Here is a 16,496-nt window from a genome sequence, read left to right as displayed (position 1 = left end):
GACCCACTAGACAGTGCTCTGAACCTTTTTTCTTCAATGATTTGTGATCTTCACTGGTGTCCATGGATTACATGAAATCTTTCCACCTTTATCCACCTTTGTCATGGTAGGGAGAACACGTCAATGGAAGGGGGGGGTCATCTAAGATAGCACAAGGGTTAAAGGTGATAAAAGGTCTGAAAGTCCATTAATCTGTTACATACCTGAAGGTTTTCTACCGAGGACAACTTGTTGTAGCTCAGATCCAAAAACTCCACTTTGGGGATGACTCTCTGCAGAAGAAACCAACACGAGTGTCAGATAAATATGATCCAAAACTTCTGAAGACAGCCCTCATTCACTAATATAGCTGCTGGCTGGTCCCTAGAAAACTAAAAACCAGAAAGAGAAGCCTCCATTAACAGTAAGTCTGGCATTGCCAAGTACCTAACAAAACATGTGTGTTTTAAAGTCCCATTCAGATCATCCTTCAATCTATTTTATAAGGCATTTCCAGAGGTCTTTTAATTATGATTATGTTGTTTTCAGCCAAAATCCAAGAACTTTAGTCGCTGTCTGGGACAGTGTTTTTTGAGCCAAGGTACACTTTTTCCTTTGCAAAAATCCTGCGGCACACCAGCATCCGAAAAATGAGGTTGTATTGATATACAGTTCCTCCAAGATCTCTCGTGCATTTTTGTAATAATTGAGGCAGAAAAAAGCCGGATGTTGCAGTTGTTTTTCCTATATGTTGTAATAAAAGTTATGACCGTTTTAATTATGACATTTCAAATAATTTTCAACTAAATTAGTTGAAAATGTGTCCAGGTAGTTAAGTTTCTTTCCAGTTTATTAACAAGCAACTTTATATAACCTCACAAAAACCAAATGAGAACAATAACATGTTCTTTCTAAACAGTGATTTATTTTTTTTAAATGTTATATGATCACAACATCCGTGATAAATTTTACACAAAAAAGACCAAAAATGTATGCATGTTTGGGTTCAATTGTAACTACACAAAAAGTGAACATGATTAAGTTTTATTAGTTTTTCTTCTGTCTTAATCACAAATTAACTTCACCAAAAATGTTTAATTACTTTTTGGGTGAATAAAATTTAGTTTAAATATGTCTGTTGGCCACTTAGCCTTAATCCTGTTTCTTTTATTTTGTTATTGCTCATATTTAGGCTTAACTTTTCAAAATTTTCAAAGTGAAGCTGAATTTCTACTTGATTACACATATTATTAAAAAACTGTTTATTGGACCAAACACAAGGATGTCTGGCTGTCAATGATGAACTCAAATCATGAAGGAGAAACAAACTGTTTACCTCTGATTTCATCAAGATTTGAAAACTGCTGAAACAGACTAATGTGTGGATTCATTGTGCTTTATGATAGAGTAGCGTCATTGCAGCGACGCTGTCACTTTAACCCAATGCATCATGGTTGATTTTAATGCTGCATGGGAGATGTAGTGATATCAGACAGACTCTCTTCTCTGAGCTTCATTGTTTTGTTCACTTTTTCCACAGTCTGACACTGGATTCTGTGGAAAACTACAAAGACCAGCTAAAAAGAAAAAAGTATTTTATGATCTTTCATATTCCTAACTACTAAGTGTTTTATTAGGGCCTGTTTGGATGAACACAGAGCTGAAATCCTGGAGATGGAAAATGTTTATAGATCAGTGAAATTTAATTTCCCACTGTACACTTGACACTCTCACGACACACTACTGTGCACACTGGTTGAAAAACACTGGTCTAGGACATAGTTTCTGCAGAGGAACAGAAGAAAGCTTGTCCACCATCCCTTTGTTTACATGCTCTCCTGCTATGTCTATGAAGACTCACATTCATCCAGGTAGATTCCATCATAGTAGTAGGTTTAGGGGATGTCATCTGGACTTAGTTTTTAAAGTTAGAAGACGTTTCAATACTTATCCAAGAGGCTTTGTCAATTCTGAATTAGCTGGTAAAAGTCATTAAGAGTCCTTTGTCCTCAGCTGGGGGTTGGGGAGCCAAACAAACCTGGTTTGGTTTGTTTGGGTTTCAGAACACTGCCGTAGATGGATGGAAGAATAAACCTGAGACCACCATTCTTATTAAGAGAAGGTTTATCCTTCTTGACAAAGATGGCTTCTTTCACTCCTCGCTCAAACCATCCTTTCTCTCTGGCTAGAATTCGGACTTCACTGTCCTCAAACGAGTGGTTTGTGGCCTTCAGGTGGAGATGCACTGCAGACTCAGGTCCACTTGGGTTGGCTATGCAATGTTGGTAAAGCAGCTTATGTACAGGTTGTTTGGTTTCTCCTACATACTGTTCATTGCAGTTCTCTTTGCAGTGGATAGAGTACACAACATTACTCTGTTTGTTGCTGGGAATTTTGTCTTTTGGATGAACCAGTTTTTGTCTGAGAGTATTAACAGGTTTGAGATGAGCTGGGATATTATGTTGTCTAAAAATCCATCTGCAAACTGTTGGAAGTGTGCCTCAACTCCACATATTTCCAATTCAGGGGAAACTTCTACAGGCAGAGGCACGGCTGTGCTATGGGCTCTCCAATCTCACCCATTGTGGCCAACTGGTGCATGGAAGAAGTCAAGAGAAGAGCCCTGGACTCTTTCCCAGGTACTACTCCAAATGATTGGTTCAGATACGTGGACGACACTTGGGTCAAGATCAGAATCCAGGAAGCGGAGGCTTTCACAAATCATAGCAACACAGTCAAAGGGAACAGCCTAGCCTTTCTAGACTGTGAAGTGATCATTGGAGATGACAGACAGCTCCAGGCTGAAGTGTACAGGAAGCCTACTCACACAGATCAGTACCTGTTATTTGACTCAAAGCACCCTTTACAGCACAAACTAGGCGTCATCAGGACATTACAACACAGAGCCCAGGAGGTGCCCACAAGCTCTGACGGAAAGAAGAAAGAAGAGCAACATATCCGCCAAGCCCTCCAAACCTGTGGATATCCCAAGTGGACATTCACCAGATCCCAACACTCAAGAAAACAAGACAAGAAGGAACAAGAGCCTAAAGGGAACAGTATTTCAATTCCTTATATCTCAGGCCTGTTTGAAAAACTTAAAAGGATTTTCAGACAACATAACATCCCAGTTCATCTCAAACCAGTTAATACTGCGGCTTACTGCTGTAAAGCCCAGCGGAGTACGGCACTAGTTTGAACAGAAGCACAAAAAAAGTTCAGTATAGTAAGCGAGATATTTACAGATCCTGACTCCTGGGATAAATAACTGTAATGTACTGTAATGTTTTAAATAAACAACATTGAACATTTAAAAAAAAGATTGGGTTTCTCTTTCTGTATAATGTGAACAACACTCTCCTGCGGCCAACAGAGACGGCTACAAACTGCAAGCTCTGGGAAAAAGTCCTCTCTAAATAAATAAATCCATCATCTCTCAAAAACAACTGAAGTTAATAAATGATTAGATACTTATGAACTAGTTATGAAAACTCATAACATTCATGCTACAACAATGATTTTGGAAGTAGGTCCCTACTTTGGAATTTTAATGGAGAAATGATCACATCTGATCAGAAATGCTCTGAAGATCCTAAAGTTACAGTCACCAAACTTTCTCACATAACTAATTATCACCTTACTGTCATACTGCAACAGGTATTTCTGGAGAAAATCCCTTCTGGTTTTTAAGAATGTTTCGTGTAAACATGGATAAAAGTGATTAAAAGGAACTTTGTTCTGAAGATACTAACACTAGTTTCCAAACTTTCTCTTATGAAAAATGATTACCTATTTTTACTAGTTAATAGTTACCACAGTTTTTCTAGGTAATAGTTGCACTACTTTTACTTGATTGTTGGAGCTACTTTATAGAATTGCTTTGTTTAAGTGTTACATTATTTAAAAAAAAAAGGTCAATAAAATAAAAATAGGGATCAGCATTTTTTTATTTATATTTTACAAAAGTATCTGATCGGGACTTGATATCAGCAAATAATCTAAATCAAATTATTCGGATCAAAGCCAAACAATTCTGACTGGGACATCCCTATCAAAAACACAATTTTCATTGGAGGGGGTCTTTAAGTATACAAACTTCAGACACCGTGTGTGCGGGCATGGGTCCATGAATGTATAATGAGTGGGTGTTTATGACTGTGTGTGTATAGACTGATCAATGGTGTCATGTCTCACCACAGAGCTGTCGATGGTGCTGATGCAGTTGTGGCTCATGTCCACAGTGGTCAGATTCCTCCAAACTGGAATGACAGCGGTAACGGGACATGCAGACTCCAACCCCTCAGGCTCCCACTGGGAAAACTCACTGGCCTCAGGGAGCAGGATAGACTGAGGATCACCAGCAGCGGATCACTGGTTAGCTCACACTATTCACAGACCTTGGTGTTGTGTTCTCATTTTAATTCTAACCACACCGTCATGAAGTCAGTCGTCCGCCGAACAGTCATGGTCACCAAGGAAGGCCTCAGAGCTGGCAAACCTCCAATCTGCTGGGAGCTGCAGTCACTGATCTAAAAGCAGAAAACCAAAGCTCGAGTTCCTTTGAGATGTAGCCGGTCATGAATGGATGTTTGAGCAGTATTAAAGATTATTTAACCTTCTTTCCCTTTACTCTCATTTTTGGTAGTACCTGAAAGAGGAACTTTTAGGGAATGAGCTGGCAAATGGATCTTCTGGCATAATAGGACCCAAAAACTGTTTCTTCTCTGCAATTCTTACTAACTACCCCCCCCCCCAGGAAGAGATCCAAACAAAAGCAACTTTAAGAGACACAAAAACACCTCTATCTGCAGCAGTGACTTGAAAACAGATAGGTCAAAGGGGAGACTGGTCTCCTGGATGTTACTGGTTCCGATTGAACCTCTGCTCCCAGAAATCTAAGTGCAGAGAACAAAGCAAAAAAAGCTTTCATTAGCATCATGCAGTAAACTACTCATCAATTTTAAACTCATAAGAATGACTTTAAAAAAAAAAACACACTATCCATTGTAACTGAATTCGTCTTCACTTTCAGATCAACATTAATGGCACGCCCTAAATATAAAGGAGCCTGCAGTCCCACCTTCAGATACCGCAGCCTGCAGGTGAAGTCCAGTATGTGTCCCAAGTCACTTTTGGCATCTCCGTTGAAGCAGGTTGGTTTGGCGAGCCGAAGCTGCTGGGAGATGGAGTAAAGCTGCAGAGGGTGGAGGCAGAAGACTTGGCCTGCCTGCAGCAACTGCTCACCTGCAGCACAACAACACAGCAAACACAGAGGTGCTTTAAACTGATACACACTATTGTTCTGCACACGCTTCAGCAGGGAGACAGTTCCAGTGCTTCAGCCTAGATCCAGGAGGCTATGATAAAAAAACTAACTAAAAATAATGACAAAATATTGGATATTATTCAGAGGGGATTTTAAAGGAAAAATAAAATCAATGCATAAAAGGAAAAGTAAGGGAAGTTTTCCTTAAACTGCTTGTTTAAATTTGTCTGCTGAAAAAAGCCAGCTATTCCTCCAGGTGTGCTGGAGATCAGAGTGTAAATGAAGCCCAGCCAGGCTGTCTGCTTCTTTAGGTTTCACCAGTGGACCTGTGTCCACGCTGTCCTGATAAGCAGCAGCTTCCACTGCTCCACATATAGAGACTGCATTCAGGTCGGGGTGGGGTCTAACCTCTGTGGAACAGCTCCTCAGCCAGAGCCGTGGCAATGCCATTGATCTCCTGAAAGAGAACCACAAAGAACGACCCTTAAAATGATCTTCACTTCTAACATAAAAATAAACTACTAGTTCAAAACGAAGGTTTCAAAATCAAATCAATCTTTATTTTTATAGCACTTTTTTATACACAATGTTATGCAAAATCCTTTACACCAAAAATAAATTACATAAAATAAGTACTATGACTTATGCAGAGAAAGATTTCCCTATTATTTAGCTTTTTCAAGAGTTCTATTGATACATAAAACTGTTGATTTATTAAATACGTGAATGTTTTGGATTTTTGTGAATTATTTAACTTTGCACTTGTTTACCTACAACTTGTGTTTTTATTTTTCCCTTTTTCAGCTTTTACATGCTGCAACAAACATTTGACATATAGTTGCAAATAAAAGTATGGGAAACTATTAAAATTACTTAAACGTCTGCATGAATTGAACAGAAAATGTGTTCTGATGATTCTCTTGAGTCACAAAAACAGAAACAGTTTGTTTCAGTCTGTTCGGACACTCGGACCACATCCGGCCTACAGACAAAGACCCAAAGGATCTAATCCAGTCACTAAACAGGTTCAGCTCTGGACACCGGAGACTGAGGGCGCATGACAGGACTGTTTCATGGCTGCAGACTGGGATGTTTAAAGCTGGAGCCACTCTGGAGGCCTCTTCTGTCAGTGCACAGGATCAAGCTGACTATGACTATGTGACTGAGTACATCAGCACTTGTGTGGAAAACATCATGCCCACCATCCAAGTCAGGAAGTTTCCAACCAGAGGCTCTGGATAAACAGCCTTGTATATAACATGCTGCATCCTCACTCCACTGCATTTACATCTGGCAATGAGACTGAGTACAAAACTGCAAAGTACGGCCTAAGAAAGGCTCTCAAAGCAGCAAAGAGGCCGTACAGAGAGAAGCTGGATGGGTTCTATTGCACTGCTGACTCTGGCCGCATGTGGAGGGGCCTGCAGCACATTACGGATTACAGAATTACAGCACCACCAGTACTGCAGACACCCTGCCCAATGACCTCAATGCATTCTACACCCGCTCTACACTCTTGGACCACTACACCTCCCTCACCCCTACCAGTTGTCTCATCAGCCCAGGGAAACAAAACGGCAGGATTCAGACAACATTCCTGGACGAGCCCTCAGAGCACATGCCAACCAGCTGACAGACGTCTTCTCCTCCATATTCAACCTCTCCCTCAGCCAGAGAACCGTCTCCTCCTGATTCAAGACCACTACCATTGCCCCCCTCCACAAGAAGAGCCCTCCAACCTGCCTGAATGACTACAGACCAGTAGCACTCACTCCAACCATTATGAATTCTTAGAGAGAGTGATGCTGACCCACATTCAGAGCAGCATTTCAGACACACTAGACCCCCTGCAGTACGCATACCGGCCCAACAGGTCCACCTCAGATGTCATCGTCACAGCACTGCACACCTCCCTCTCACACCTGGAGAATAAAAACTCCTTCATCAGGAAGCTCCTCATTGACTACAGTTCTGCGTTCAACACTTTTTCCCCACAAGCTGGGGTGGAAGTAATGTTGGCTGTGAGTTTCCTCCGAGACGCTATTAGGTGACGGACAGTTAGCATGTCAACATATGACTAATGTAGACGCCAGGCCAGAGATGAGGACCCCCCCATCTCCTTAAACTCTCCTGTGGGGGGAACACTTTGGCTTTGTTGTCAGCATTCATGAAGGAAAAAGACAGTTGGATAAGTCAAATGCTGTGTGTTGACATTGTTACACCAAGATAGTGTGTGCCACAGTAACACATCTAATCTGTTAACCAACTTAAAACAGCATCACCGACTGGAACAATCGGGTCTACAAGAAAAAAAACGTACAAGTTCAAATGTTTTTTTCAGGCCAGTGTTAAGTATCCAAAGTTTTTGGTTCCTGACAGCTAATAATTTTTATTATTTTATTAAGCAGATCACCGACATTGGTCAATTTTATTTATTGTTATGTAAAACCAATTAATGCATTTTGTAAGTAATTTTTTTCTGCCTTAGTTTTCTGTACCAAAAAAATACGGCCGATCGATCAATAGATAAAAACAAGGGAGAAATTCAGGTGTCTGGCAGCAAAACACACACAATAAATAACAATAAAATAATAGTTCATAAAATAGCAGTTCACATCAGATAGATTTGTTAAACAGCAGTACTGAACCGAAATGTACCGAACCGAGCCTTATGAAACTGTGAACCGAACCGAATTGAGATTTTAGCCTTAATGATTCAAATATCCTGTAAATTTCTTACCCTCTCTCTATTTTACTTTTTTCAACCTTTAGGCATTCAGAGTGAACAGCAAAGTAAGCATCTCATTGCAAAAGGAAAACCATTTCCTTACTGTGCATATGACAATAAAACCCTGTAAATCCTTTGTGTGACATACACAATTAGGTGTTATCAGTTGTCTATTGAACACATTTACCCAAATTCACAGTGCAGGGGGGAGAAAGTAAGTGAACCTCCAGAGTAATGATTACTCCATCAGGTAATACAAGCCTGCATGCATTTTATTTTCACAACAGTCCCGTAAAAATGTGCGAGAAACAGGAGAACGCCACTTTTGCAAGCTGGCCACGCGCACACCAATCAAAATCTACATTTCTAATTCCACAGACTTTCCAAAGACTTTCGTAATACGTTGTACACTTAACCTTGCAGCATGTGTGTGAAATTTTATGAAAATCGCTTGAACAAAAGCTTCCTTTTCCAAAATCTTGGGGAAAACGTTTAAGCTGCCAAATTTCACACTTTGCCACATAATGGCTGCCAAGTCGTCCTGGGTCCTGTGGCCATCCCATAATAATTCTAAGACCTCTTTTGGACATCTCCAACATGTATGTTTTGATTTACACAGATACTATGTGTGTGCAAATTTTGTTGAGTTTTTCAACATGTGGCAGGGGTCAAATTTAAACCCATACTTTAGCGGTTCTGGAACAGAAAAATGAAGGAACTCTACATTTTTGACGGTTCCATAGAATGATTTCTTATTAAATAAAATCAAACTGAATGTGAACTGCTTCAGACAAAAAACCTAATTTGTGTGTTGCACAGGTTATACCCACATAGAGGTGAAAGAGCAGAAAGGAGGCCAGCGGGGTGGGCGTGGCCTCAGGAAACTGTTGCAGCAGAGCTTGCAGGTAGAGCTCCAGCTCCTTCTGCCGACGCTCCACCAGGCTCTTTGAGTTTTTCCCCAAAATCTTCTTTGGAGGAAGCAGTCCCCGGTCAACCTTCTTCTCTGCTGTCAGCTAAACAGAGGCACACGTTGGAATAAAAACATATTCTGTTGATGAAAGAAATCTGTGCCTAGACCATGACCCCATTCAAAGCCATGAGTGTAACTTTATTGTTTTTATCACATTTTATATAATGAAAATAATGAGAGTCGTCACAACAGTCAAATATTTAAAGTGCAGCAACGTTAAACAGATTAGAACTTGTTGGTGCTTGGCAGCTTCAGGGCTTTTAACAGCATTGCCAGATTAGGTGGTTTTCATTCTGACTTGGCTGGCAATAATAGCTTTGAACACAATTTGGGGTCATTTGGGGGTTTATTGAAATAGATTTGAACCCTCACCTCATCTTCACCTGCAATAATGAGATGTATATTAATCATAAAATAAATGTGTCCACTAACCTGTTCAATAAGTGTAATTTATGTATATGATACTAATTATTTTAATCATTTTTACTCTCAAAACTGCTTTATTTTGCTTATCCCCTGCTTAATTACAGTACAGGCTGTGGGGTGATGCAGCACAGACCTCTGCCTCATGGTAGACTGTGTAATACCATGCAAACTGAGTTCAATGCAACCCTTTCATTTACTCAGTAAGGGCTAACAATGTATTGCTTTATTATTTTTCAATATATTCTTGACATTTTTTAACATCTCCTTACTCTCTAACATACAATGTATGTCATATATATCTATTGTTTATTTTGTGTTTGCAAAGCCGCACAAAGACTCAATGTGAGGCAGGCAGGAAAACAGCTGTGCTATTTTTTAATATAATAACCAAACTAAATGAAAATAGCCAAAGTGATTCCTATCTATAAGAGCGGAGACAAACACCAATTTACAAACTATAGACCTGTTCCTCTTCCACAATTCACAAAAATTGTAGAAAAAATATCAAATGATAATTTAGTTACATTTATTGATAAATATAACATTAAAAATGAAACCAATATGGTTTCAGAGAAAACAGATCAACCTCTTTGGCTATCATTGATGCTGTGGAGGAAATCACAAATGTTCTGGACAAAAAGAAATATGCAGCTGGAATTTACATTGACTTAAAAAAAGCATTTGACTCTCAATAATGAAATCCTACTAGACAAACTGGAAGTGTATGGGATAAGAGGACTAGCGCTAACTTGGGTCAAAAGCGAGTGGAAAAAAGAGTGGCCTTTTCTTGTGGCCAGTCTAAGGCACACCTGTGCAATAACCGTGCTGTCTAATCAGCATCTTGATATGGCACACCTGTGAGGTGGGATGGATTGTCTTGGCAAAGGAGAAGTGCTCACTATCACAGATTTAGACAGATTTGTGAACAATATTTCAGAGAACTGGTTATTTTGTGTATGTGGAAAATGTTTCACATCTTTGAGTTCATACCATAAAAATGGGAGCAATAACAAAAGGGTTGCGTTTATATTTTTGGTCAGTGTAAGATTGCTTCTTGGCTTATTTTCAAGCTAAAAAATCTAGCTCTACTGGGCTTTAGTTAATGATCGCTATATTTAATTAAGAAAATGTGATTTAAGTTTCTTTTTTGTTTTATTTTCTGTTTTTTTAATCTATGCATTTCATCATTTCTGTAATGAGTTTGATAAACCTGGGTACATTCTTTATTGCTTTGACTACAATGCTTGTGAGGCAGGCAGGGGGCCACTTAATTAAGATCACCTGTGCACACCAGCTGCTTCATCAGCAGAGGGCTGATAAAAGCCCTTCCTTCACTGTCAGTTCAGAATAAGCTTGAGACCTGCTGCTTCCAGGTTGGAAGGTGCAGCGTCAAAAGCTGTTTGGCTGTGTTTTGGCCCTAACCATAGGTAGGTTGGATGTCTGTTCTCCTCGTTTGCCGCCGCACCATTCCTAACCTGCACAACAGGTTTAGATCACAGGCATGTTTTTGCTGCTCGTGCGACTCAAAAAAGAATACATTTTTACATTTATATAAGATGGTAATGAAGACTCAGCATATTCATGGTACAATATTTTGTGAGAGTCCATCTTTATCTTATTTTATTGCATATATTTTTTCAAATTTTAATAGATATGATTCATAAAAGTGATCAATAGCTTTGATACTAAAGCTACTATCACCAAACTTTCTGTATGGACTAATGACATTGTCATACTACCTTAAAGATTATTTCAGAAATTCACTGTCTATGATGAGGAGTTTTTCATATTGAAATATGGATCTTATTAGTTCAAAAATGCTCAATAGCTCTGAAGAAGCTGAAGCAACTGTCACCAAACTTTCTGGACGGACTAATAATGACTTTTCTACTAACCTCCTTACTTGTAATGCAACATAGAATGAATATCAAGAATTTAATCTGTACTGTATGTACAGTACAGACCAAAAGTTTGGACACACCTTCTCATTCAAAGAGTTTTCTTTATTTTCATGACTATGAAAATTGTAGATTCGCACTGAAGGCATCTAAACTATGAATTAACACGTGGAATTATATACATAACAAAAAAGTGTGAAACAACTGAAAATATGTCATATTGTAGGTTCTTCATATTAGCCACCTTTTCCTTTGATTACTGGTTTGCTCACTCTTGGCATTCTCTTGATGAAGTGTAATTTCTGGCCTTATAAATGGGGTTGGGACCATCAGTTGTGTTGTGCAGAAGTCAGGTGAATACACAGCTGATAGTCCTACTGAATAGACTATTAGAATTTGGTAGGGATGGGAATAGAAGCCTCATGAAGCTTCCCTTGGGGTTCATGTAATTGTGCCGGAAAAATGAACCACCCATTCAGGACTTTGAAACCACACAGAACAGCAGCATCTGGATGCGGACTGGATGTAGATCGACATGTTTCAACTAATCTCCTTGTAACACTTCATTGTGGAAATGATGATGAAAAACCTCTTGATTCAAACACCATTGACCATTCCACTGAGCCATCTCTATTGATACTAATTTATCTTGCCATTGTAGATTCATTGAAGTATTATTTTTAAACACAACGTTCAAAGTGTATTGTTTTTTTCTGAGAAATCAAGTTGAAACGATCCTGAGCCACAGTACGTTTTTTTACAAGGAGCCATGGTAAAGTGCAATAAACTGACGCTGATTTCCAATCTTGGGGAAACAATAAAACTGGTCGGTAAACGTTCAGGATTCATTTCGCATTTCTAGAGAATAGCGCGCCCAACTGTTCAAAACACAAGTGGCATGCTAACCGTGGTTCGACCAAACGATGCATTTGGCACGTCATGCATCATCAACCACGTGATCTACGCTAGTTGACACACGCCCCGAAACATTGTGCCGAAAAACTCTTTCATGAAGGTGAAACGCTCGCCGAAGCGTCATGTCAAACGGGCCATCCCTAGAATTTGGATTATGGCAAGAAAAAAGCAGCTAAGTTCAGAAAAGTGGCCATCATTACTTTAAGAAATGAAGGTCAGTCAGTCCCAAAAATTGGGAAAACTTTGAAAGTGTCCCCAAATGCAGTCTCAAAAACCATCAAGCGCTACAAAGAAACTGGCTCACATGTGGACCACCCCAGGAAAGGAAGACCAAGAGTCACCTCTGCTGGGGAGGATAAGTTCATCCGAGTCAGCAGCCTCAGAAATGGCAGGTTAACAGCAGCTCAGATTAGAGAGCAGGTCAATGGCACACAGAGTTCTAGCAGCAGACACATCTCTACAACAACTGTTCAAAGGAGACTGTGTGAATCAGGCCTTCATGGTAGAATATCTGCTAGGAAACCACTGCTAAAGAAAGGCAACAAGCAGAAGAGACTTGTTTGGGCTAAAGAACACAAGGAATGGACATCAGAAATCTGGGCTTTGGTCTGAGTCCAAATTGGAGATTTTTGGTTCCAACCACTGTGTCTTTGTGCGACACAGAAAAGGTGAACGGATGGACTCTACATGCCTGGTTCCCACCGTGAAGCATGGAGGAGGAGGTGTAATGGTGTGGGGATGCTTTTCAACAGGACAATGACCCCAAACACACATCCAGACTGTGTAAGGACTATTTGACCAAGAAGGAGAGTGATGGGGGGCTGCACCAGATGACCTGGCCTCCACAGTCACCAGACCAGAACCCAATCAAGATGGTTTGGGGTGAGCTGGACCGCAGGGTGAAGGCAAAAGGACCAACAAGTGCTAAGCATCTCTGGGAACTCCTTCAAGACTGTTGGAAGACCATTTCAGGTGACTTCCTCTAGAAGTTCATAAGAGAATGCCAAGAGTGTGCAAAGCGGTAATCAGAACCTACAATGTGACACATTTTCAGTTGTTTCACACTTCGTTATGTATATAATTCCACGTGTTTTGATGGCTTCAGTGTGAATCTACAATTTCATAGTCGTGAAAATAAAGAAAACTCTTTGAATGAGAAGGTGTGTCCAAACTTTTGTACTGTCAGTCTGTCTGTATAAACACATTTTTTCTTTTAAAATGCATTTGTATTTTACTCTCTGTTAATACAACAGGATTGAGATACTTGCTGTCCAGTTTGAACGTTTATCAGATAAGTTATTGAGGTCGGAAGTCCGAAAGTCAGAATCTGTGAATATCTTTCTAACTTTACTGAACAAAGACAGTTGGTGTTACTGAACTCATGTTTGTTCTTCAGTGGTTGCCATTAAAGTTCAAAGCCTGTCTTATGATTTGCTCTGAAGGCAAAAATGACAAATGCAATATCATTAAAACAAAGTTAGACTTCTGATCAAAAGGGGAAGTAAAAAATAACGGATGATTATTTGCAGTTTATTACGGCTAATTAATGACCAATTCAAATCTTGAGCGGTTTTTAGATGACTTCTGGAGTGGAAAACCGTGACCTTATATGACAAAACAGGCTTTGAGGTTAAACCACCAGAAAACTTGGCAGCAGTAAAGTCTGTGGTCGTGTCAGCCTCTTACCTTCTCGTGAAGCTCGTGGAAGTCGCTGTAACGGTGCTTAACAGTCCACCTATACTGGCCAACCATCATTTCGATGATGTACACCTGGACAGACAGGTTCAGCGCTGTCAACTTTGGAAGTGAACATCAACAACAACAAAGGTCTGCTGTGGGATGCAGCTGCACTGTCTGTGCCGCCGCGTTTATTTCAACTGCATATCTTTTTAAAATAATAATAATAATAATAATAAACACATGAAAATGTATTTCGAGTCGCCCTAAGAATCCATTGGACCCTAAGGAGACTGGGGGTCGTGTGTTTGACAGCGAGCTTCATCTCTTTACTCTCCGAATTTGCGTGACACTGCTAGGAAGCTCAAATGCTAACTCCGGTTAGCCGTTCGCTTCTCAGGTTCCGTGCTCGTCCTTTAAAGCCTTTGAAGTTTTCGGTCTCAACAGGGCGGAAACTGTCGTTCTTAGCAGCTAAAGCAAAAACTTTAAAGTGTTTTGTTCCATTGACAAGTTTGCTCTGAATCAATGTTGTTGTGACGGTGCTACGGCTCGGCTAAGTGCCAGAATGCTAACACGCCGGAGAACACTTACAGTGTAGTTTTCCACCAGCTCCGAACCCACAACCCTCACTGTCCTCTCTGGAACCACATCTGAAAAGACCGGAGGATCCATTTCCAGACCAGATGAGCAAGTACCGCCAGTGACCGAGTTCGATTTGCGTTCCACAAACGACTCCGGTCACCCAACTCCGACCGCCATATTTGTTTTGAATCCCAACCAAGTAGCTGCCCGATTCAAAAAAACTTTATTCAAACAAGCTGAGGTACAGACTTGAATCCAATGAATGAATGAAGATCTGGACATAAATCGTTCATTGTGTCACTCCTCACCACTCCAGTGCCTCATCTTTTTTGGTATTGCATATTCACTCAAACAGTTTGGAAAGACTTGACCTAAAGACTTTTATAACAAACCATCTATACAAAGACTATGTATTTCTATGAACATATTGATTATGATTATTTTAGTCATGGGAGATTAAACACAGAGAAAATATTTATGGTTAGTGTACTTATAGTTTTGGGTTTTTATTTTACACACAAACTAAAATGTGCTAACAAAAAACTTAAAGAAATGATTTGTTTGTAAATCATTTCTTGTCTATGTTTGTAAAAACTATCCTGCACTAATAAAAAAGCAATAACAGTTGAAGCATGGTTTCATTTGAAATTTTAGTAGAATCTTTTCCTACTTTTCTTTATTTACATCCTCTCTCTCTCTCTATATATATATATATATATATTTATATGTATATATATAAACGCCCCTCTCACCCTCCGCGGGTGGTTTCTCCTCCAAGCTCGGGTCCTCTACCAGAGGCCTGGGAGCTTGAGGGTCCTGCAGTATCTTAGCTGTTCCTAGCACTGTGCTTTTCTGGACTGAGAGGTCTGAGGTCTTTCCAGGTATCTGTTGTAGCCACTCCTCCAGCTTGGGGGTTACTGCCCCGAGTGCTCCAATTACCACAGGCACCACTGTCACCCTCACTTTCCAGGCTTTCTCCAGTTCTTCTCTGAGTCCCTGGTATTTCTCCAGTTTCTCATGTTCCTTCTTCCTGATGTTCCCATCGCTTGGTACTGCGACATCCACCACAACGGCTTTTCTCTGTTCTTTATCCACCACTACAATGTCTGGTTGGTTCTCCATTACCATCCTGTCAGTCTGAATCTGGAAGTCCCACAGGATCTTTGCCCTCTCATTCTCTACCACCTTTGGAGGTGTTTCCCATTTTGACCTTGGGGTTTCCAGTTCATATTCTGCACACATGTTCCTGTATATTGTTCCAGTCACTTGATTGTGGCGCTCCATGTATGCTTTACCTGCCAGCATCTTACACCCTGCAGTTATGTGCTGGATTGTTTCAGGCGCCTCTTTGCACAGCCTACACCTTGGGTCTTGTCTGGTGTGGTAGAGCTACACCTTGGGTCTTGTCTGGTGTGGTAGATCTACACCTTGGGTCTTGTCTGGTGTGGTAATAATAATAATGGATTGGATTTTTCTGCGCTTTTCCAGACGCTCAAAGCGCTTACATTGTGTCCATTATTCATTCACTCCTCATTCATACTTGGTGATGGTAAGCTACTGTTGTAGCCAAAGCTGCCCTGGGGCAGACTGACAGAGGCGTGGCTGCCAGTTCGCGCCTACGGCCCCTCTGACCATCACCGGGATCATTCATGCACATTCACACACCAGTGGAGGCCACACTGGAGGCAAGGAGGGTGAAGTGTCTTGCCCAAGGACACAATGACATTTGGCTGGTGGGAGCGGGGATCGAACCGCCGACCCTTCGATCATTGGACGACCCGCTCAACCGCCTGAGCCACTGTCGCCCAGGTAGATCTACACCTTGGGTCTTGTCTTGTCTGGTGTGGTAGATCTGAGCCTCTATTGCTCTGGTGCTCAGGGCTTGTTCCTGAGCTGCCAGGATGAGTGCTTCAGTGCTGTCCTGTAGGCCAGCCCTTTCTAGCCATTGGTAGGACTTCTTGATATCAGCCACTTCAGTTATGGTCCGGTGGTACATCCCATGCAGGGGTTTGTCCTCCCATGAGGATCTGTCCTCCAGCACTGTATCCTCTGCTC

At 40.8% G+C, this 16,496-nt stretch overlaps 1 protein-coding gene across 2 annotated transcripts in view; it reads right to left on the bottom strand.

Moving 5' to 3' along the window:
- The window catches only part of nisch (nischarin), a 32,909-nt gene extending 18,254 nt beyond the window's left edge, over positions 1–14,655 (bottom strand). Inside the window, exons 1-9 of one of the 2 annotated variants that reach the window (XM_023954692.2) lie at positions 14,451–14,655; positions 13,869–13,952; positions 8,804–8,986; positions 5,654–5,702; positions 5,060–5,223; positions 4,779–4,874; positions 4,413–4,508; positions 4,174–4,326; positions 204–272 (exon numbers count right to left, since the gene is read on the bottom strand). In XM_023954692.2, coding sequence (XP_023810460.1) covers positions 204–272; positions 4,174–4,326; positions 4,413–4,508; positions 4,779–4,874; positions 5,060–5,223; positions 5,654–5,702; positions 8,804–8,986; positions 13,869–13,952; positions 14,451–14,531 — 975 coding nt within the window. In that variant the 5' untranslated portion in view covers positions 14,532–14,655. The remainder of the gene's footprint in view (positions 1–203; positions 273–4,173; positions 4,327–4,412; positions 4,509–4,778; positions 4,875–5,059; positions 5,224–5,653; positions 5,703–8,803; positions 8,987–13,868; positions 13,953–14,450) is intronic. The other variant, XM_020701466.3, reaches the window with a different exon arrangement.
- Positions 14,656–16,496: the final 1,841 nt, after the last annotated feature.

This window comes from Oryzias latipes, chromosome 5 (assembly GCF_053564925.1).
Source record: "Oryzias latipes strain Hd-rR chromosome 5, Olatipes_Hd-rR_3.1".
Taxonomy (NCBI): domain Eukaryota; kingdom Metazoa; phylum Chordata; class Actinopteri; order Beloniformes; family Adrianichthyidae; genus Oryzias; species Oryzias latipes.
The sequence above is the reverse complement of the archived record's forward strand: the minus strand, read 5'-3'. Positions and strand labels throughout refer to the sequence as shown.